Below are 23,782 nucleotides of genomic sequence, written 5' to 3'. Positions count from 1 at the left end.
ATAACAATCTGCGCTAACAAAATAAACATTGTAAATTTTGATGTCATGCTGACTTTTTTATATTGATAGTAAATTTGCATAATTCCAACAACTAACATTTGTACTATGTTTTTAGAATGCTAAAATGAAATATCTGCCGTCTTGTGTTTTATCCACAAACATTTGCAGAAATTGGCTGTGATTCCGCCTTATTTCTTTGTCATTTCATTTCTGCAACAACTATAACAAAGTATTTAAAAAGAAATGAATATTTATAATGTGAAAGTTATAATGTGCAAAGCAGTTGCTGTGCCTTTTTGTATACCCTAAAAGTAACTGTACCTCTGTGTTTAGAACCAAAAGCTGAGGTTATCTGCTTATACATCCTTAAATTTACCAGGGTATATCCAAAACCTGCTTTCCGGAAACCCCCATGGTATTGCACGTTTAGCCTGTACCTTTTGTTATGTTTGAAGCACACAATATTTAAGGCAAACAACTTTTTCTTTAACCCTTGATTTAATTTAATTTTAATTTAATTTTATATTTTGCATCATGGTAGCACCCTGCAACTTTCAGTTTTCATTTCTGTACTTGTTCTCTGTTGTGCTTATTGTAAAACTTTTTATTGTATAATCTGTGGTTTGGGATGTTTTTTTTTTTTAACCGTTGTGAAAATCCAATGCATTCTCGCAGCAATTTTTGATTTTTGATTTCCTATTAATTTGTATGATTCATTTGTGCATTTTAGTATGATTTGCTAATTCCCCTATGAGTTTTTGAAAAATCTAATAATTAAATAATACATTAAAAAAGAAGAAAGAATCTCATTTTGAGAGTGGATCAAGTATCAAGGGTGGGTGCATTTAAATCTTTGGGTAAACAAAGCATCATTGGATTTCTGATAAAGGAAAGGACGAACTAGGGGGAAATAGACAGAGAGAGAAACTGGGGTGGACAACGAAAAAAGGAAAAGACAGACTGTTGTGAACTCAGAAGAGAGAGAGAAAAACCTAAAATTATATCCCTGCCTCCCTTTTGGGACCAACATCTGAAAAGTATCCAAAAGCAAGATGTTATTCACAGCAAATAGCTGGCATGCTTGAGCAGAGGGGATTGTTTACTCTAGGAAGAACAAGATAGAGCAGCTGATGGGACAATGAAAGAGCAGAGAGAAAAACACAGAAAAAAGATGTAAAGATATGTGATAGAGAGAGGATCTTGACAAACAAACAGAACCACGCTGTCAAAATGATTGTAGCTGCTTATATTAAATGCAGCTCATGCAGTCGTTTCCATGATATATTGACTCTTTTATAATCCATGAAGACTTTAGAAACTTCATCTGCCCAAATGACTTTTTTCACCAATCCATCTCTCATTCCTAATAGCTGCAGCAGTGGTTTTGAATGGATCAGCGTGTTATTCCGGTCTATTTTCTCTCTCGATACATCAGAGGACTGCTCTGAATCACAATCGATTTCCCACTGATGCTCCTGCATAGCTCTTGGATACAAACTGTCGGACGTTCATTGATCTACTGATCTGCTTACATCAACAACACTGCTCTGGGTTATGAATTATTTTGACCCAATGGTGACACCAGAACGAAAGCCATCTAGACTTTGATCACAGGCCCTTTTACAGTCTATGCAATCCCTGCTGAAAGCAAACAGTCTCAGACAGGGATGCATTATTTCAATTTGAAAATCTAAAACTTGACTTATGCTTTGATAATGAACTAATAAAATAATATATTTAATCTAATAATTCATACATTTTCCTTTAGTTTAGTCTCTTTATTCGTCTGGGATTGCCACAGCAAAATGAACGGCCAACTTATCCAGCACTTGTTTTACACAGCGGCTGCCCTTCCAGCTGCAACCCAGTACTGGGAAACATCCCTAAACACTAATTCAAAATCATACACTACGGCCAGTTTAGTTTACTCAATTCACCTATAGTGCATGTCTTTGGACTGTGGGGGAAACCAGAGCATGTGGAGGAATCTGGCCCAGCCGGGACTCGGACTTCTTGCTGTAAGGGTGACAGCCCAAATTGACCCACCGTGTCGCTTAATATATTAATTTAATGTAATAATATAGTAATAAATAATATATTTGATATATGTGATATAATAGTATATTTAATAAAACACATGATTTTTTAAATCAAAAGCATTGTAGGTTTTTGAATTGATAATATAAATTTCAACTATAAATAAGATTTCCAGCCACAAATAATCACAACCATTTACAGTTTAACATATTATTTTCATATTTAAGGTTTGAAAACAAGTGGCATAAATGCTGTTATCACTTTATGTCATGATTACAACAATTTCAAGTTCAGAGTTGTTCATATTCTTGGACTATATATATATCAATTATCTCATAATTATAGTAGTTGCGACATGGCATGAATGTAAACAGGATGGTCATGTCATTTCAAAATGATTTTAGCAAGAGTGCTGGATATAACTGATTAGGATACGATAGACTGAACTATATGTTCAGATTCAGAAAACTCAGTTCTTAGATTTAGATTGTATTTCATTTTAACATCCTCAAGATCAGATTACAGATGGATTACATATTCACACATTAGTCATTTTCATCACTAATTCTTTTCATTCATTTTCTGTTCGGCTTAGTCCCTTTATTAATCTGGAGTCGCCACAGTGGAATGAACCACCAACTTATCCAGCATATGTTTTACGCAGCGGATGCCCTTCCAGCTGCAACCCATTCCTGGGAAACATCCATACACACTCAGTCACACACATATACTTAGGACAATTCAGCCTACCAATTCACCTGTACCGCATGTCTTTGGACTGTGGGGGAAACCAGAGCACCCGGAGGAAACCCACGCGAACACGTGGAGAACATGCAAACTCCACACAGAAATGCCAGTTGATCCAGCTGAGGCTCAAACCAGCAACTGTCTTGCTGTAAGGCGAAAGTCCTACTCTTTGCGCCCACTTATTCTTTTATCCCTTTTAAAGTTTCTTTTCTAATACCAAGTAACGTGTCATATTTCGATTATAATAATTACATTATCTGACATAGCACATCTGTGATCCATGCTTATGAATTTGCGTGGAAAAGACAGCGTTCAAGCAATTTGATCATAAATAAAATATGCAACACTCTAAACATGGATGTAGCTGTAATTCACTGAAGTGTGTGATCATCATGCTGTTATCTTCCATAACTGTTGATTCCGACTTTCTTAAATTAAATATAAATATATTCAAAACCTGTAAAACTGAGGGTTTTTTAGCAAATAAAATAAGATATTACTATTATTAAGTGTTTATATAAAATATTTAACATATATTATATATACATTTATTTGACATTTTAATGATTAGATTACTGTTTTTCCACCGCTAACAAGCAATGTGCAGCACTGAAACCACAAGCTCAAATTTTTTAAATTGTTGCTTTCACACAAAATGTGTGCCATAAACATTGTTGACAATTCTTAAACACTTTTCTCATTCATTCTCTACAAGCAGCAAAAAGCAATACATTTACAGCACTTTTGTCGCATGCTAACAAAGCAGCTAACAACAGTTTGAAAACAGACTAATTGCAATTTCCATAGATTTTTTGCCATATTTGGAATATAAAAAACACAAATTGACAATCATAACAAACTGATCGGAATTTCAACTGAAAGCCTACTCAGGATTCCTGCTTTGCTGTTACAATTATTTGTATAAAAAGGGATCGCTTGGAACTTAGTGTGTTAGAAAATATCAAATACCGTATCTAATACAGGTTGGTAAGGAAAGAAGCGTGATAGTGACAAAGATATTGACAGGGGGAGTGTGTGAGAAACAAAGATAGGCTATAATTTATGTAAGAACAATACAAAGTCTACATTTTCACACGTACCAAAATGTTTAAATGGATTGCAATACAAAACGGATTTTTTTTTTGTTAAACGATCCAAAACTTCCCTCTTTACAGGTTAGTAAATGTTTTAGCAAAAGTGTGATTTTCAGATGTACTTTAAATTAGTATACAACACATCACACATACTTTAGCAGATTCATAAAAAAGTCAAACCTACAATATCTTACTATCTAAAATTAACATACCACATCATATATAACAGTAAGATTACCGTAAGATTAAGCTGTCTAAAAGGCATATCCAGGAACTAACCCGGATTGTATCCAAATAACATTAAACCAACTCACTGCAGAATTAAATGTGCACTTCAACTCTCCTGTTTCCACCAAATCTGTTCATCGGGTGCATCGACAGGGTCATACATGGCTGGGCTGCTATAGCCAAACCTTTTGGTCACTTGTGCCAGTGCAAAATATCAATTTCAATGGTGCCAACAGAGACATCATGGGCTGTGGACAATGTAAAAAATGTATTGCTCTCTGATGAGTCCACCTTCACTCTCTTTTACACATTTGGTAGAGTTACGATGTGGAAAAGCCCCAATTAAAGAAGCGTACAATCTAGACTGTTTAATGAACGGTTTTAATGATGCATCAATACACAGCAAGACTGGTCACAGAGTGGTTTGATGAACATGAATGTGAAGTTCCCATGACATCTCCCATGGCCTGCACAGTCACCAGAACAAAATATTATAGAGCCACTTTGGGGTGTTTTGGAGGAATGAGTCAGGAAACGTTTTGACATGGCCACTATTCTGCATAAAAGGCGCAAAATACCTCTGACCACTGTGCAGGACATGTATCTGTCATTCCCAAGAGGAATTGATGCTGAATTGGTCGCAAAAGGAGGCCCTACACCATACTAATGAATTACTGTTGTTTACAAGCAGGCGTTTCAGTCCAACCTCTGTAACTGAAGTTAAAACTTTGGAAAGACTATAACACATGAATCCTTGTCAATTTAAACGCAATAAAATGTCAGAATACTGATTCAAGAGTTTCTTCGACCGAGAGTCGTGGCACTGGACACATATTGAGAACATGGATCTTGTCCAGAAAGTCTTCAGAAAACCCGCCCCCAGATTCTGCTCTGACCAAACGCGCTTCCAGCAGCTCGAGACTGACGGAGCTCCACACACTGACCGCTGCTTCTCAAACTCAACACTGTACAAAGGAGGAAAGTTTCACGCTGGATTGCTGGATCTTACCTTTTGTTCAGATAAATCTCAGTCGGGGGTTTTGGGGGCACGAGAAACGATTTTTCATCTACCCAAAGAGTGAGTTTTATTGATTTACTGTACTGAATTGTCACATTAACGACAGATTACTTTTTGTCTCCCTATTTTAAATTGAATCAACTAATTTAAATTTGCGAGTAGTGTGTGCTGTAACCACATAACGAGTGCTAATTTGATCAAGACGTGAGACTAGTTGTGTGTTATTGCTTATTGTGCGTGCACGACGTATGAAACCTAATCTATGCTGCTGTAAAATTAGTCTGCGCGCGCCACCGCATACTTGCACTTCATATCCGTTATGAGCGCAGACAAATAAGGGTTTTGAGTCATCATAACTTAGATTTTAAGTTCACGTAACTTTATTCAGGATTCGGTTTTGCAAGCAACAGCAAGTCATTCACTTTTTTGCAACCTTTTAAGTGAAAAATTGAGGGACAATTTTTATGAAGCAATGATATCCAAAGTTCACACAATTACAGGATCTCTGGACTGTATAGTGAAATACAGTGACATTAACATTAACTATGTTAATGTTAATATTAACATAGTGACATTAACATTGATCTGTCCCTGTCTCATATGTTCTCTCACAAAAATGAATCCTTATTTTTTACTACAGATGAAATACCAAAAACTGTTAATACACAGTAATTCACAGTGGTTTTGCTGCACTAAATAGTTTAACCATGATACTTTGTAAAACACAAATATGTACAAATAGTAATCAATGTGCCAAATACATATTTACTACTCTTTTTCAATAATAAAAACGTAGTTTGTTTTCATCTGGGTTTAAGCTACTCTAATTATAAGAAAAATGATATTTAATACTTGTTGGTTTAAAATGTATGCATGTGTATAGTTCAGTAGTTCAAGTACACTGTAAAAAAATGACATGATCAATTACTCCAGACAGCATATGTTTTTAGGTCATTGTAACTTATTAAACTAAATTAGTCATGTTCTAACTTTATTTTATGTTGCACAAGCTGTTGTAAGTCAGTTTAACAGAGTATAAGTTCAATAGACTCATAAAATTAATTTGATTCAGATGAAACATTTAAGGCAAGCAGGATTTTTTGTAGTGTAAAAAGCATTAAGACCTAATTAAAGATAAAGAAGTGCAAATAAGATAATAAAGATGAATAAACAGACTCAGCCAGTTGCAGTATATTGTATTTTCTCACATAAAACCTCTGAGATTATGTTTGCACTGCTGGTATTTTCCATCATGGACTCAAGTCTGCCAGACAGTCATGCTGAGTGCTTTGAGTAAAAATAGGATATGTTCAGATGATGAAATGAGTGTATTTCTGTAATCAAGATTTACGCCTAAGCAGTCACTTTTTTATTAGACCCCTTCAAATGCCAGAAAAACATTGAGGGCATTGGGTGAAAAGGAAAAATGAGGCCTTATCTCGAATGTTTGTTCATCTAGTTAGCTAAGTTATAGTGTAGCCTAGCCGAACAGGGAAAGAGGGAAATATGTTAGATAGTTCTCTCTGGAATGAAACCCCTGACATCATTTCCTCTCCTCCAAGCTGTTCCAAAACTAAATTTGCTCTTGTATTTAAAGAGTTGGTGGTCTTCATTGACTTTCATAGTAAGGAAACTTTACTAGGCTATAAAAGTCTGTGATCTGTTTGGTTACCAACATTCCTCGAAATATCTTCTTTTGTGTTCAACAGCTTGGCAGTGAGTAAATGATGACAGAATGTCTATTTTTGGGTAAACTACTCCTTTAAGAAACGCAGTTTTTTAGTTCAAATAATAAATGCTCAGTGTGATTGATGGTCAGTTCACTTGTTTTAATGACATCATATGAATCTAGAGTGGACGGCTGCAAAAAGCAAAGATCAGACAGATCAGCTTTTATGCCCACATGAAGAAAAGCCGCCAGTCCCACAAAAAGAAAGAAGAGAGAGAAAAAAAAAACATGTTTCCAATCTGGGATATGGGTACTGTAGTGGATGTCTGTAATAGACAGAGATGTTTCCCCCATGAATGCATTTACACACACGGCTTCTATTAATCTGCGGTTTACGGGTTGACGTGAGCATCTCCTACTTTCAAACAATGCACAGCCATTTCCACAGAATTAATGGCATTGTTTCATCCACTCGAAACAGCTGCAAGAATTATGTGACAGTGTGTTTTGGTTTATTGCCGTTTGTCATGTCAGGAGGCCACAGGAGCTCTGCTGAATGTCAGAGGAATAGTTGGTTATGTTATGTTTAGCACATTATAGGACAGTTTCTCAGAAGATGCGGCAATATATAATTACTTTTCAGAACAATGTTCCCTAAATCCATTTGGATCCCATGGTTGATACGATGTTGACCTAGTACTAATACTTTTTAAAACTGAAACTAATATTAGTTGATATTAATTACTCTACTGGTTAATGGTTTCTTAATAATAATAAAAATTCCTATTGTTTTCATATTTGCTTATACATACAGTAGGCTGTATTTATTCAGGGAAAAATCATAATTTTAAAACCCCTTTTCGATTTGATTTATTTTTTTAAAGGACACTTATTCTTGTGATGGCAAAGTTGTTTAATTTTATATTATTCATTATTTATGATCCCTGTTCATTAATAATAGTTTTCATTATTATGCAGTTGAAGCATATCAGCATATCTGAATGATATTGTGATTAAGGCTGCAACATTAAAAATGGAAACTTTCCATGGGAATTAACTGAGAATTTACAATACTGCAGATTAGCATAAAGCAAGAAATGCAGTTAAATATAGCTGGAAAAAATCTTGCAGCATAATCTTGGTTAAAATGACTTATGATTAAATGCAATTTCAATTCAATTTTTATTCAATTCTCATGAACTCGGATAGGAAGAGGGGTTTCCCCCTTTTGTTCAGGTTCCACAGCAATAGACACAATATTTCTGCAGTTGAGTCCAAATGTTACATCCTGTTAAATAGGTTTTGATAATACTTGGGCAAATAGCTTGTTGGCTTGAATAGCCTAGTGGTTAAACATGATGACATAAATATCGCTGAGGTGCTCACGGCGACACAAGTTTGATTTGCGGTTTAAGTTTCCCTCTCTCTGCTTCCCACACTTTCCTCTCTCAACTTTACTGTCCTATACCGTAACGCTAAACCCCTAATAAAACTAGTTATTAAAAAACAGTTGTGGCCAGCCAGTAAATCAGATATGCTAAATTTAGCACGTTATCTATATTAGAAACAAAATGTTTATGTTTGCATATGCACATTTTGAATACGTAAATTGTATGCTTTGAACTCCTTCCTGTTTATCACCATAAATTTCTCTAAATTCCTGGTTAAAATCCAAATTGGCAAATTTTCCAGATGAAGCTCCTGAGGAAACTTTCTGGGAAGTTTTTTTTTAATTTTAACCAGAAATGATTAAGTATTTTTTTGCCTCTTTGCAACACTAACAAGTACAACAAGACTTGAGTATAGTATTAGTGACTGTTGAAAAATAAAAAAGATTATGTTTTAACAAGATTTTTGATCAATAATTGCAGTCTAGGAGAGCATAAAAGCATACATTTTCCAAACATTTGACCGGTACTGTAATTTTATGTAACAGTACATAAATACTTAAAACAAGGCGACATTGTAATCATTAGCACTGTCACCTAACAGCAAGACTGTTGTTGCTTCAAATCCTGGCTGGGCCAGTTGGCATTTCTGTGTGGGGTTTGCATGTTCTCCCTGTGTTGGTGCAGGTTTCCTCTGGGTGCTCCTGTTTCCCTCACAGTCCAAAGACATGCGCTGTAGGTGAATTGGGTAAACAAAATTGGCCATATGTGTGAATGTAAAAGTGTATGGGGTTTGCGGCTCATCCGCTGCATAATATTTATGCTGGAGTTGGCGGTTCATTCTGCTGTGGCAACTCCTGATAAATAAGGGACTAAACAGAAGCAAAATGAATGAATGAATGACAGGTACCATAATTTTTTGTAAAAGTATATAAATTGTATATAAATACTTTTAAAAAATAATTCACGTGTAAATCCAAAATACCAAGAAAAAGAGGATCAAACTCAGTGCTGTCATTCTGAAATATGCGCTGGGTTTGGGATTTTTGGCCTGCTCTGATCAAGATCTGTGTTAAACATCCACCTGTTTCGTTCTCTCACACAGGACGTTTGTTGATTTTACAAGAACCTCTTCAAAGCAGGACATCTAAGTGGACTCAAGCCAGCAGCGGGGGAGATTTGGGGGTGAAGGAAGGAAGGCAAGAGGGATTAGGGGCTAATCCTGAACATGACCAATCCTTAAGGAGCCTCCGTCAAGCTGCACTATTGCCCAGATTATTACATTTAATTTATTTATTGGCTTTTAAAGCCCCTTTATCTCCCTCGGGGGATTCCTGGCGAGTGGACCGCTGGATTTGAGTACCTTAAAAAACAAAGGCTCAAGAGCAGTGGCTGCTGGGAGTAGAGGAGCATGTGGAGAAAACGCATGCAGGGATAAAGCAACAAACCTCCCTGCCGCCTCACACTCCAGCGGGGTGCAGGTCAGAGGTCACCAAATGAACTTGGTCTGGACAAGCATGCGGTCACATTGATTATACAGAAAGGAAGGTATGTTGCTTTAAGTAGTCAATATTACATTTTAGTGCTCAAACAGCAGGTTGGATATGATTTATGACCTGACACTAATCAGGTAAAGGGTTTGGCTGGATTACTTGTGCTTATCACACATAGTTTGGTAGCAATTTAGCGTGAAATGTGCAACTCAGCCAAAGCAAAGTTTGTTGTGGTTTGATGGAATGAGACATTGGACTTCACTCCTTGTTTACCTTACAAAAAAGAGGATTATTTAAGCTTGCTTTTCTTTTAAACTAAAAATGTATGATGAAAAAAAACTTTCTTATTTTAAAAACAAGTCGTATTTTCGGTCTAATTTTAATGTTATATTGATAGAAAAATAGTACAAGTATAATTTGCCCTTTACTTGCAGTGTATATATGAATATGCTTCAAGTACTGTTCAATATATATGAATCATTAAACAATTTATATAAAAACAAAAAATATTTAGTATAAATACTTAAAATTATATATATATATATATATATATATATATATATATATATATATATATATATAAAGATATACTATAAGTGTATTAATTTTACTCATAGAAAGATACACTTGCAGTGTAACTAGTATTTTGAGCATATATTTAAGTGTACATGCATTTAACCAGTTATTATATAATTATAATATACAAAAACAAAGTAATAGTAAACGATTAGTAGTTGCAGTACAAAAACTGCTGTAAACTGCAAAAATGTATAAACTTAAAAGTATACTTTAATTAACAAAGTGGGCCAATTTAAATCCGAGTGGTACACTAGAATACGAGAACAGTGATAATAGTTTACTTCCAACTTATAATTTAACTTATTAACTTATAAGAATACTTAAAAAGTCCTTGATAAATTAAATTATGAATCACTTTTTAACCATTGGGCTATTTTTCATCGTAGGTTAAAGGAATCATCCTTTTTTTTCTTTTCTTTCATTTATTTATTTATTTGCGGTTTTGTTTAGATTTTTGATGTAGTTTATTTTTTATAAAAATGTCTTTCTTTTTTAAACTTCCTGCCATTGTGAAATGCAGCCTCAGTGTCTCTTTGCTTTTACGTTCTGGCACTGGAGTAATGCTCTGGTAAATACGCATACTTTTGTAACAAGATACCCTTCAAGTGAATGACCGAAATGCTGTACGGTGCAAGTGAATGACTAAAGACTCAAAGCCGAATTGAAGTATTTAAAGGGCACTGCACTCAATAATTATAAAAAGATGGATTAAAAACTTCATATTATCACATTTTTATAGAACAGGCATATTTGAATCTTATTCAGCAACCATTGCATTATTTACAGACATTTTGCTATTTCTCTTGGCTTTTCTAAAGGAGTAGCACATGGTTTTAGTCTTAAACCACAGGGATATCTGCAGCTAGAGCTGAATTTATTTCTGAACTGATTTTTTTTCAGAAGCACAAACCCAGAACAACTGTGAAGCCCAGAATCTTTGACCACATATGCAGCCGAGGTTTTCAGGAATTGGAGTCATGCATATTTTCAGCTCGCATTTATCTTCACCGAATCTTTCTGGATATGAACAAAGACCGATGGCCAAAACGGGACATAGCTGAATGTGTCTGCCTTTGGAGAAACTTTCCACTCAACTGCGGTTTTTATTCTGCTGAGAGATTTTGAAGCTTGATACGTGTATAATTTGCTTTCTTATGCTGTTCTCGCCTTTTTCAAAATAATTGCTGTGGATTTTTTTTAACCTTTTTTGGAAACTTACGATTTGAACCAGGAGAAGCCATGAATTTGGGCAAGTTGTCTGGCCTGAAGGGCCTGGTTTCCCATTCCTCAGGAAAGCGTCGTTTTAAAGGTGACCTCACCCCAGAAATGATCAGCCCGCCTTTGGGGGATTTCCGCCACACCATGCATGTGGGCCGTGGAGGGGATGTGTTTGGGGATACCTCATTCCTGAGCAACCATGGTGGAGCAGGAAATAATGCAGACGCAGAATCCTCCACCTCAGAGAAGAATGAGGGATTCTTCACCCGCACGCTTCGCCATGTCCGCAAGACTCCCGACAGGCCCCGTGGTGGCTCCAAAGACCTTTCACCCCCACCTCCAGCCGTTTCTCCAATCATAAAGAATGCCATTTCCCTCCCTCGGCTGGATGTGGACTCACCTAATGGCTGTCCTGTGAAAGTGCTCTTCCCTAGTTCACCCAAAACACCAGAGAACTCCACTTACCTGTATGGTGAGTCTACCATTTTCAAATGCAGTGTGTATACACTTGTGTACATGGTTGAATTGGGTTCTAAACTTTTTAAAACACTCCAATTTTTTTAAATAGGCTCATTTTACAGAAATCTGTTGAGTTATACCATTTTTAAAAAGCATTTAACCATTCAAACTTTTTAGTTTAGCATAAATCATTGAATCGAATTAGACTATTAGCATCCATTTTTCTAGCGCTGCATAATTCAATGATTTATGCTAAGCTAAACATGCTTCCTCTATACCCAGATGATTCCAGATGGACCTGGGGACTTTAAAATGAGCTTATTTCCAAAAAAGTGAAGTGTTCCTATTAGGGTTAGTAGGAAAAGTAGATATTCATGAACAGTCTTGTTATAGTTTGAATGTTTTATACTACATCATTTGCTAGATGTTGATGTGTAATTTGTTTACAAATCAGTGTGAACCATTTTAGGGTGTTTAAAGAACCAAGAGGGACTAAAATCTGAAAAAAAAATAAATAAATACAATCTGTGTTCAGGTGACAGCATAGTCAGAATGATCCCTATTCAGACGGATCCACCAAAAACATTTAAAAGGGCTAAATTATGCATACCAAACCAGTAGCTGATGTCTCTTTGGGATAATTAAATTTGATTAAATTGAGTGTCATTTACGATAGCCTAGTGATCAGTGTGCCAACATATACTAAAACTAGGCTGCGTCCCAAGTTTGAGTCCCAACTCACCCAACTTTCAATAACATCTCCCTCTTTCTATTCAACTTCACTTCCTGTCAATATTTATATCTTAATAACAAACACAAAATAATAATTCTGAAACTTCCGGTTATGGACAGGTCGCAACTTTTTAGCTCTGGTGCTAGTTTGCAATTAATCCTACAATACCAACCAGAACTGTATTTAAAATCAAGCACCACAAATATAAAAGTATAGGGAAGTAAAATGTCACGCAAAGGTGTCAAGAAAAATGAGAAAAAGATCAGAAACGAAGATGAATATTCCGAGGGTGAAGAAACTAACGATGCCATGGCATCTGAGGACGGCCCTGATGAAGATGATGACGAAGTAGTATCTCTGGGTGGAAATAACAACAAACACTCCAAAAATAAATCGTTAAAAAATTAAATCAATAAATTTTGCCATTTCTGAAGATCACTTCGCATAAAGGCTTGAATCTAGAAAGCTAGACATTTCTGATAATGATTTTAAGATTTATAAAAAAATACGATAAAAAGGAAGAATTTGACTGGTCAAGGGTGTGTGGGAGCTGCAGATAAAAGAGGATATATGATATTATTGATGAAAAAACCTTACCGACTTCAAACTTTTTGACGTATTTTAGAAATGTTTTGTCTAAATCAAATATATTTGTTTGCTAACTTTACTCTCTTTTAGACAAACACAAGGTCTTTTATAAACCATCTAAACACCTGTGGCAATCCCAGACTTCTTCGAGCCAGACTTTACAGTTCAGTGATCAGCATCTGCCTCACCCATTCAAATACCTCAAACATGCCTCACTGACTGCTCCACGGGAGAGCCTGTTCACAAACAAACCTCCACACGCTCATAAACTCTGTTCCAAACCAAACAGTCTGATAATAAGTTTAATTATCAATATATGGAAAGTATTAGTATGCAAACTAAGGGTTTACTTCAGATGACCTAATGCCAAAGCTATTCTGACCGGGAGCAATGAATGAGATGTTTTAGTGCTGAGCAAACATCCCATTTTAGAGCCCTGAATTCAGTTATGTGAAGGTTTTCTGGATCAGCTAAATATTTTTCTGTAAATTGTATTCGCTGCTTATTTTAATGTAAATGTTCACCCAAAAATGGAATTTACCTCATCGTTTACTCTCTCTCATGTGGTTTTAAACCTTTATGTGTTTCTTTTGTTGAACACAAAATAATATATTTTTTAAAATGCTGGTTTATGGTACCCCCATTGACTCCCTCAATAGAACAAAATCACTATGAAAGTCAATGGGCAAACAACATTCTTCAAAATAACTTCCTTCAGCAGAAGAAAGAATATAAATGTGGCAGATATTAAATTTTTGAGTGAACTATCCATTTTAAAGAGCTTAATGTGGCCAGTGTAACACATTTTAAAGGGATAGTTCACCTAAAATGAAAATTCTGTTGTGATTTATTCACATAATTATGTAAATTACTCTGTAGAACACAGGATTTATGTCCATACATTGAAAGTCAAGAGTCTAAAATAACATCTGGACCTCGTTAACTTTCATAGTTCACACACAAAAACATTGGGCTAGAGTTACTATCTCTTTAAATGCATCTAGTCCAACCACATGGCAGAAATGATTTGTTACTTTTGCTTATGTTGAAGTTGGGAAGCGCTAAATGTGATGTGCTGGTCCTTACTGCCCTCTATTGGTCAAACTCAAGCGGTTTGTTTTTCTTTGTTTTGCAGGTTTGGAGTCTGGCTTCGTGACATTGCCAAGACTGTCCCGCACTGAGCGTCCAGCCCAGGGTAGTTCTCCATCAGCCTGCCCTCCTGAAATCCACCGAGGCTCGCTGACGGACACAAACATCCCATCCTTACCTTGTTCAGACTCCATCAGTCCCTCCGACTCCATGAACTCCTTCACTCTTGATCTGGGCCCTTCCCTCATGTCTGAAGTTTTTGCTTTGATTGACAGCCCTATGTGTGAGAAGCCTGATACCATCAGTGAAAAAGCACAATCCGTTGAGTATAACTCTGATTCGGACGCAACTACTTCATTGGTTGATTCCCTGCTGAGAGAAGACGATGACGGTCGGACTCGCCTATATGGAGGCGAATGGAAGAATTCAGACTTTGTGAATGATGAGTCACCTAAAAAATCGACAACGGGTGATCAGTTACGCTCATTCCCCATTGAGGATCGTGGCATGGAGCCAGAGAGTTTCCAGAGGGCCGCTGATGTGCTGGCACGTCATTACGGGAGTGGAGGACTCAGGAATACAAACACCAACAACTCTCACAGGAGAGCACCATACTGCTATCCTGATGAGGATGAGGAGATCAAGGTCTAACATTATGAGAAGTCGAATTCACACAGCACTTTTAAAAGGATACTTCAATCAGAATTGAAAAAGACGTCCTCATTTATTTACTGTCATGTCAAAATTCTATTTCTTCTGTGGAACTTTTTTTGTTATAAAGGGAGTAAAGACTGGGTCAAAATATACAGTTGAAGTCAGAATTATTAGCCCCCCTGAATAATTAGCTTAGATTTGTTTTGTTTTTTTCCCCAATTTTGGAAGGTAAAGAAGATTTTTTCAACACATTGCTAAACATAATAGTATTAAATAACTCATTTTTAATAACTGATTTATTTTATCTTTGCCATGATGACAGTAAATAATATTTGACTAGATACTTTTCAAGACACTTCTATACAGCTTAAAGTGACATTTAAAGGCTTAACTAGGTTAATTAGGTTATTTAGGCATGTTAGGGTAATTAGGCAAGTTAGACTATCAGAAAAAAATATAGCTTAAAGGGGCTAACAATTTTACCCCTAAAATGTTTTTTAAAAAATTCAAAACTGCTTTTTATTCTAGCGAAATAAAACAAATAAGACTTTTTTCAGAAGAAAAAATATTATCAGACTTACTGTGAAAATTTCCTTGCTCTGTTAAACATCATTTGGGAAATATAAAAAAAAATCAAAGGGAGGCTAATAATTCTGACTTCAACTGTATATTGATACTATGAAGGTATCATAAAATTAGTGCTTTATTATTATTACAATTATTTTAACAAGATTTCTAACATTTTCGGTAATACTGTACAATACCAGTACATGAATAATGATGTGTTAATATGTAAACTAAACATTTCTTTATTATGAACTAATGATGAGTTAATGCGTGCGCTATACGTGAACTAACTTTACAACATGAGTCAAATGAGTTGATGTGTAAAAAACAGCTTAATCTTAACTACTTGTTAGTAAATGATGGTTTGTTAATTAATGTGTCAATTACCACATTAGTTTATGCTCAATTGAAGCATCATTAACTCATGATATGTTAATGTAAAATTATTTCATGACTTTACTTGTAGGGGAACATCATCATTAACCCATTCTTAACTGCTTATGAACATCTTATGTATGTACATCCAGTGTGTTTACACTGAATAACAACAGAAAAGTGTTCAGTCAACATCAACGTGAACAGTTTACACACAGGAGATCATGAGTAGTTGAGGAGGGGTTAATGATGATGTTCCCCTTCAAGTAAAGTCATGACATAATTTTACATTAACAGCTCATGAGTTAATGTTGATCACATTAAGCTTAAACGGAAATGGTAATTAATACATTAATTACAACATGTACTAACAAGTAATTAAGGTAGTCGTTTTTCACACATGATTAGTGCATGCCTTAACTCATCATTAGTTTATAAAAAAGTCATGTTTAGTTTTCACATTAACACATCATTATTCATGTACTGTTATTGTAAAGTGCTACCCCATTTTACGTTAGAATAACCAGGATCAGAATTTTCAAATCATTAACACAATTCAAGATTATTAATTATTGTTTTACTTACCCTGTCGTTTCAAAATCCCATGACTTTCTTTCTTTGGAACAAAAGGCATGATATTTTGAATAACGTCATCTTTTTGTCAGTCAATTAGGTTGTTAAAGTTGTTAAAATGAATAACAAATACATTTTGTAATTTAAATGTAATGAAAATTTTCTCAATTCGAATGTTATCACTTGATTGAATGAGCGTTATCAGTGGTTATCAGCTGATAGATATGGGCTAGTGGGGGCTTTCTACACCATCCATCCATATGGTTAATCAGCTATACGGATAGAGAAGACTCCAGATCACATCTGTTTTTACAGTACTGTGACGGATGGGTTTAGAGTTGGGGTAGGGAAATTTTATAAATAATTTAAATAATTCTTGTTAACTTCCAGCTGCAGCCGTATGTGATCTATAGCTGATTAACCATGTGGATGGAAGATAACAGCCTCCTGAGCCTACCAGTAGATGCAGAAGGACCCTACTGACCCATATCTATCATCTGATAACCACTGATAACGCAAATTCAATCGGGTGATAACATTCAAATCGACTGGAAATTTGGTCTGTTCCTCGTGCAAATTATGATACGACTCAAGAAGAGTTGGAGTTCAACCCTGAGTTTGTGGATTATTTTGTTTAACGTTTTTGTCAGTTATAAGTTTGACAGGCCCAGTTCTCATTTAGGTTCATTATATGGCAAAAAGCAACAATAATAGTAAGCTTAAACTTTTATTTTTTATGTTCCACTTAAGAAAGTCACACTTTTTAAATGTTTAGTTAACAACAATTTTCAAATATGCAATGGGAAAAATGACAAGTAGTGGATTGTCATTTACACAAAATCTTGTTGATGTTTTTTTTCCACATACTGTACAAAACAGGCAGAACAGGAAAAAAACAGTTATAGGAGTAGATCTCCAAAGACATTTAGCTAATATTGGACAAAGATGGAAAATGATTATTAGCATTTACAATTTTGTCAGCCTTTTCATCATGCAGGGAAATAGAATCTGCCACAATAATGCACAATAAGCACAGTTAGCTATAAAATGGTAACAATACGCCATTCAGATTATTATATTGCAATTATTTAGAATTCAAGTAAACCTCTATTTTACATAGTGTACAGTGATCCATGTAGAAGTACCCACATATACCTGCTGGCTAACTTGTATATATGCAGAACACAAGCATGTAGTTTAATAGTTCATTTTGTGGCTGACTTTGTGTGACAGTTTTTTTTTAACACATTTCCTGAGAAACCAACCAGACAAGATCTATGTCACTGTGACGCAAAAAGCTGTGATGTGCGTTAATGCTTTCTCATAAGAAACAAAACATAACCAGCATATTGTTTTTTTTTTTTTTTTTTTTTTTACTTTATTACATGATAAATATCCTCAGCTCAACACAGTATTCAGGTATATTATACGATGGTCACCAACGTTTATCAATGTATTATGAAATTTATTAAATATTGATTTAAATTTTCTTTGAATTTTGTTTATTATGACAGAGGGGTTGACCTCTCCATTCCCTTAATCACAATATAATATGTACATACTTTACCTGTGTGCAGCTTTGCACAAGAAATTTACAAAAGAGCATTGTATGTTATGACAGCAATAAAGTTTTCATTAAAAAAAGCTCTGAACAACATCAGCCTTGAAATGCTTTAACAAGTGTGATCACGGTTCAAATGTGGCGTTTTTGAATGTCAAGCTTCAGAATAAGCTTATATATAAATAGCTAATGTAAAGCGTGTCAGACTGAAACCAAAGGAAGTCAGATTTTGCTGTGTTATATTTGTGTTTAACAGGTCTCCAAAGCCGTGTCTCGACTACTCATTGGATGATCAAATAGACACTCACTAGTGTTTAAAGGTTTGTGGGTCTGTAGTTGTCATTTTAAACTTAAACTGAAATTAAAAGTGAACCCAAATATGTTTAGAAAATATTTATATGAGAATCGCCAAAATAAATGTATTATTCTTTTTAGTTAACCCTTGTGCACTGTTCAAATTCCCTACCCTTTTGTTATGTTCGGGATAAAAACATCTAGTGAATTTAACCGCTGTTAAAATATCAAATAAATATTTTTTTTCTTTTGCATAAATCTGTTAATTCACCTCAGTCGTGATTAATTTTCAGTTTCAGATCAAAACTACTAAATGATTTAAAAAAATTACAGCATTTTAACTCGTTAATAGCCAAGTTTTCAAATGATTTTGTGAATAAAACAACACACAAATCACATATTTTCAATATAAAAAGTGTTTGTGGACTGGATTTTTTTTCACCTTTTATCAAAGTCTTGGAGATGTGAACAATTAGAAACAACATTGATTTGTTGCATTGCTAAAAAATAATAATTTTTTACCCTAATTTTCTGTTGGTGGTTGTTTTTTGCCCTTTGACTTCCCCATTAAAACCACATTTGATTAATACAGTCTTTGTTTTAGTTTACTCCATGTAGTCCTGAGAGCTAAGATGCATATTTTGATTTTCTCAGACACATCAAGGTAAGTGGAAACTCATACACACTCAAGACACACATACTCACACTTTAATTTACTGTTATACTCCATGTAAAATCCAGAAACTAAACTTTTTTTGCAAAGGCCTATCTAACTGTTAATGGTGCTAACTGATAATCAACAGTACAATCACAAATTTTACCTCTTTTTCCCAATCCTCAACAAGGAAAACCACCAACAATCAAAACTGTATGATTATATGGTGTCATGGCTTTGTACGCAAAAAAAAAAAAAAAAAAAAGTGATTATAATGGAAGTCAATGGGGCAAAAACAGTAAATTAGGGAGGAAAAATGAAAATCAATCAAAAACCATGAATCAAAGGCCTTGGTCTCAAACTGGATTCCTTGAAAGCCGCAGCTCTGTGCAGTTCTGCTCCAACCCTAATCAAACACAGCTGATCAAATTAATCAAAGTGTTCAAAACTACTAAAGACAGGTGTGAGCTTAAGGTGGTTGGAGCTAAACTATGCAGAGCCACGGCCCTCCAGGAACTGAGTTTGAGACCACTGATCAAAGGCAATGTTGTTTCACATGTCCAAGACTGTGATAAAAAGTAAAAAAAAAATACAATCAACAATTACTTTTTATATTGAAAATACATCATTTTGTGTTGTTGTTGTTGTTTTTTAACAAACCAGTTACATCATTTACAAATTTGACAATTAAAGAGTTAAAATCCTGTAATTTTTTAAGCAGTTTAGTAGTTTTGATCAGGACTTAGGTTGATTAACAAATTTACTTGCAGAAATTTGTCAATCAACCTGAGTCCTAATCAAAACTACAAAATTGTCTGATACATTTTTACAGCAGTTTAATTAATGGGTGTTTTTATGCCTATAAGATTTGTCACCTAAAATCATTCTGTCAGCTGAAACACAAAAAAAGTCATGGTCGAATTAAGACTTCAAATCACCACAGAGTGGATAAAAACATGCCCAACAGTACATAAGGGTTAGGTCTGAATTAATGACTATTTAAAACTGTTTATTTCTATTATAAATTTATATAAACAGAAAACTGCTGTTTTAAATTATAATATTTTACAATTGTACTTGTTTTCTGTAGTTTCGCTCAAAAAAATAGCTTTAATGAACACATGGGACGTTTTTTTTTAATCTAGCAAACCTCAAACTTTTAAACAGAAGTGAATTAAAACATGTGCATATGGACAAGCAGTACAAAGAGTTAGATGTCATAACAAACCAGTGCTTTTTCCACTCCACTTTCCAAGACTCAGATCCAAAGTATACTTCTGTGTTTATATGTACACTAGAACGGGAATGATTTATAATGCAGCCAGCCACTAGAGGGATCAGAATATTTTGGCTTCACTTTTCAGGATGTGTAATGCTACGTTCAGACTACTGTAATTTTGTTTTGTGCTCTAAATTTCCTAATATGTGGAAAATCAGCATGAAAGCCTATTAGTATGTCCGAATGCATAGCATCGAAAAACATCAGATGAGTAGTACATCTACTACTAGACATGGGAGACCTATTTCCTCCAAAGAGATTCTAAAGTGCACATTTGAGAGAGGAGCTGTAAAGTATTGTGAATCACAGGTACAATAAGTGATCACGTGATAAGGACAACATGGGGGATTTAGTATGTCAGAATTCCATTTACACAAGGGGTGTCCAAATTCAGTCCCGGAGGGCCGGTGTCCTGCAGATTTTAGCTCCAACTTGCCTCAACACACCTGCATGGATGTTTCTAGAAAAGAGCTTGATTAGCTAGCCCAGGTGTGTCTGATTGGGGTTGGAACTGAACTCTGCAGGACAATGGCCCTCTAGAACTGAGTGTGGACACCCCTGATTTAAAATATAGATAGTCATACTATATGGAACAATGAAGTGATTTTTAATTGAATTGTAGGACCTACTAAGTTACAATTGTGTCAGATTTTGTGGTTCTGATTACAAAATTCTTGTTCTGTCATGAAAATGAAATGTCAGAATCAGATAACACATTGCATCTCGGCAAATTATTGCTGATAATGTGAATGTAGAATAACTTCTGAAAACAAGCAATGGAGAGTGAAGGGTTGTGCTTCCAGATAGCAGCATTATCTCTTTTCACCGAGTCTGAAAGTGGTGTATGAAAAACCTTCTTTGTTCCTTTTGGTCAATGTCACAGAACCTGATTACAAACCACCATGACACCCTATGGCAGGACTTCTCAAACTCAGTCCTGTAGTTCCGGTGTCCTACAGATTTCAGCTCCAACTTGCCTCAACACACCTGCAAGGATGTTTCTAGAAAGCATATAGTGAAGCTGCGGTCAAACTAGACTTTTCTCCACATAGTCTTCCAATCATAAGCATGCGAATGTGTCAGATCATAGTGCGGAAAGTTTCACAGTTCGCTGCATTGCAAAGTTCAAGCTTGTTGAACTCTGTCCTGCGAAATCACATAACCTGACTGCATGAGGCCAATCGATGATCAAAACATGATTTCTCTGGACAGAAATTTAAAATATGAATCAATCGTTCGCTTTTTTAAATGTCTAAACATCTTGTTTAATCCCGCCCCTTTTTGCAGCGCCGTACGACAGAATTCCGCAAGCTCAAACTCTAGTGTGACTGCGGCATAAGAGCTTGATTAGCTAGCCCAGGTGTGTCAGATTGGGGTTGGAACTAAAATCTGCAGGACACCGGACCTCCAGAACCGAAATTGAGAATATATATAGCAACCCAGATACTGGAGGGCTACTACTGCTGCTGCCCTGCACAGTTTAGTTCCACCCTTGCTTCAACACACTTACCTGGAGGTTTCAAACAAGATTGAATGACTCAATTAGTTTTAATGTGGTGTGTTTAATTAGGGTTAGAACAAAACTGTGCAAAGCTGCAGCCCTCCGGGAACTGAGTTTGACTCCTGTTCTATACAGTTACTGCATTACATTCGGAAGGGTTCATCCCTATGCCTTTGTGCCTTCAATGCATTAACACTCCAGAGGGACAGCGTCGAAAGGATTAAAGCATAGAGATGAGCCCATCCGAACAGAAAGCAATGTGTGACACCAAACATCTTCCCTGAGCAAAGGATTATAAGTGTCCATCAGTTGTACCCTTTGAAATCCTTAATGCCTTAAGGCCCTTTAAAGTGGCCAGTTTTAGCACATTGGTTTGGAATGACACTTTAATACGGTAGCCATATTGACTTTCACTTCAAATTGCCCTTTGAAGGGCGATATATTTAACATTTGGAATAGGTAAAGAGGTTAGCCCATCTCTTCTCAAACATAGGGTGCTTCGCAAATCTTATTTGTATATCCTCATTTCCTTGCCTTGTGTCTTACATCATTTCTTAGGGGTGGAGCTAAGAAAAAGATGCGAGGATAGAGTAACTGAATCATGTGATGTAATGTCTCCTGACTTTTGGCATCATTTCAAGGCATCCTCATTTAATGAATCCTCTACAACCCTGATTTTGGTTTCAAGTCAGGACTCTTGAATATTAAAAATCATCATTTATATTGTACTGGTTTCAACATCCACAAAACCCCACATTTGTTTTTTTTATTTAATTTTGCCAGTTATTACTAAAATCAATTATATAAATTAAAATGTATGAAATCAAAATAGATTCTTAAGGTGAGCAATTTAACAGTGCAAGTTAATCTACAAAAAAAAAAAGGTTGTTTTGTTAATCTTCAATCAAAGTCTGACCACCTGCTTTCAAGTTTGGAGAGATAGTCCTTCTCTGTCGACGTCAGTTTGGCGGCTTTAGCCACAACATTCATTGTGTTTGCGATGAGGCAATAATGCGCAAAAAGAAAGCCCCGCCCCCTACTTAAAATTCCATTTCAGTTGGAAGTGCATCAACTTTCAGACTTTAATAATGAATAATTAATATAAGTTATTAACTGATTTTAATTTGTGCTGAAAAGTACATTACATTGTAGAAAATGTGAAACGTAACTGGGAGACATAGTCAAGCCAATTGGTTTAATATAACTTGGGTCATGTTTAGTCAATAAAAACATCCGCAAAGAATCCTTTCTCATGACATCATAATGTGCATTTAGAGAATTAAGATAGCTACAAGATGGCTGAACTTGATCGGTGTTTGCTGTCGTAGGACAGAGGAACGAGAAAATAAGTAGAGACATTGAGAAGCACCCATAATTTACAGGTGTGTTGTGCTGAACTCAATCCCAAGAGTCACACATGCCTGATGCCAAATGTACGGCGTCAAAATCTGGCTACAGAATCTCTTTTTAACTGGGCATAAATCACACTAGGAGACACTGACATGAATCTTTTTCTTGCACATGTGTTAAGTGTCTGTGTTTGTGCACACTGTCACACAGAGTAATTGTGAAAGGCTGTGCATGCTACTGCACACTTATGCTAACTTACATTTTCTTCATAGATAAAGAAATGAAGTATCCTTTGGGCTTCACTGAGCAGAAGATGAGAGCTGCTTGTTCAATGCTTGCGGTGGTTGTGGAGGAGGAACTTTGGGTCTTCTGCCTTGAGGTTTCTTTGGTGGTCCTCCTTCAGGTAATGTAGGCAGTGGTACTAACATGGTTTCTGGCTTGGGTGAAAGTGGTGGTTTTATTTCTGAGCCTCTAGGCAATGGAACAGGAGGCAACTTTGTCTGGGCTGTTGGGAATGACATTGCTGGGCTTACAAGAAGGCCTTTGGTGTAGTTTGGTGCCTTTTGTTGGATGAATGACCTCCTTGCTGCAGAAATCAACTGGAATTTTAGTTTCTCCTACTAGACCTTAAAG

At 35.6% G+C, this 23,782-nt stretch overlaps 2 protein-coding genes across 2 annotated transcripts in view; one reads left to right on the top strand and one right to left on the bottom strand.

Moving 5' to 3' along the window:
- The first annotated feature begins 5,023 nt into the window (after window positions 1-5,023).
- On the top strand, window positions 5,024-18,162 carry cdc42ep1a (CDC42 effector protein (Rho GTPase binding) 1a). The gene is made up of 4 exons (XM_005156182.6): window positions 5,024-5,184; window positions 9,287-9,729; window positions 11,154-11,943; window positions 14,387-18,162. Exons 3-4 carry the CDS (start codon window positions 11,493-11,495, stop codon window positions 14,989-14,991), a joined length of 1,056 nt encoding a protein of 351 aa, XP_005156239.2. The 5' UTR covers window positions 5,024-5,184; window positions 9,287-9,729; window positions 11,154-11,492; the 3' UTR covers window positions 14,992-18,162.
- Window positions 18,163-19,064: 902 nt separating this feature from the next.
- Window positions 19,065-23,782, bottom strand: part of sh3bp1 (SH3-domain binding protein 1) — a 28,639-nt gene continuing 23,921 nt past the window's right edge. The window contains exon 18 of the mRNA XM_021474252.3: window positions 19,065-23,735. Within this exon, the coding sequence (XP_021329927.2) occupies window positions 23,449-23,735 (287 nt within the window). The 3' untranslated portion in view covers window positions 19,065-23,448. The remainder of the gene's footprint in view (window positions 23,736-23,782) is intronic.

The sequence above is a fragment of the Danio rerio genome, chromosome 12, assembly GCF_049306965.1.
Source record: "Danio rerio strain Tuebingen ecotype United States chromosome 12, GRCz12tu, whole genome shotgun sequence".
NCBI lineage: Eukaryota > Metazoa > Chordata > Actinopteri > Cypriniformes > Danionidae > Danio > Danio rerio.
The sequence above is the reverse complement of the archived record's forward strand: the minus strand, read 5'-3'. Positions and strand labels throughout refer to the sequence as shown.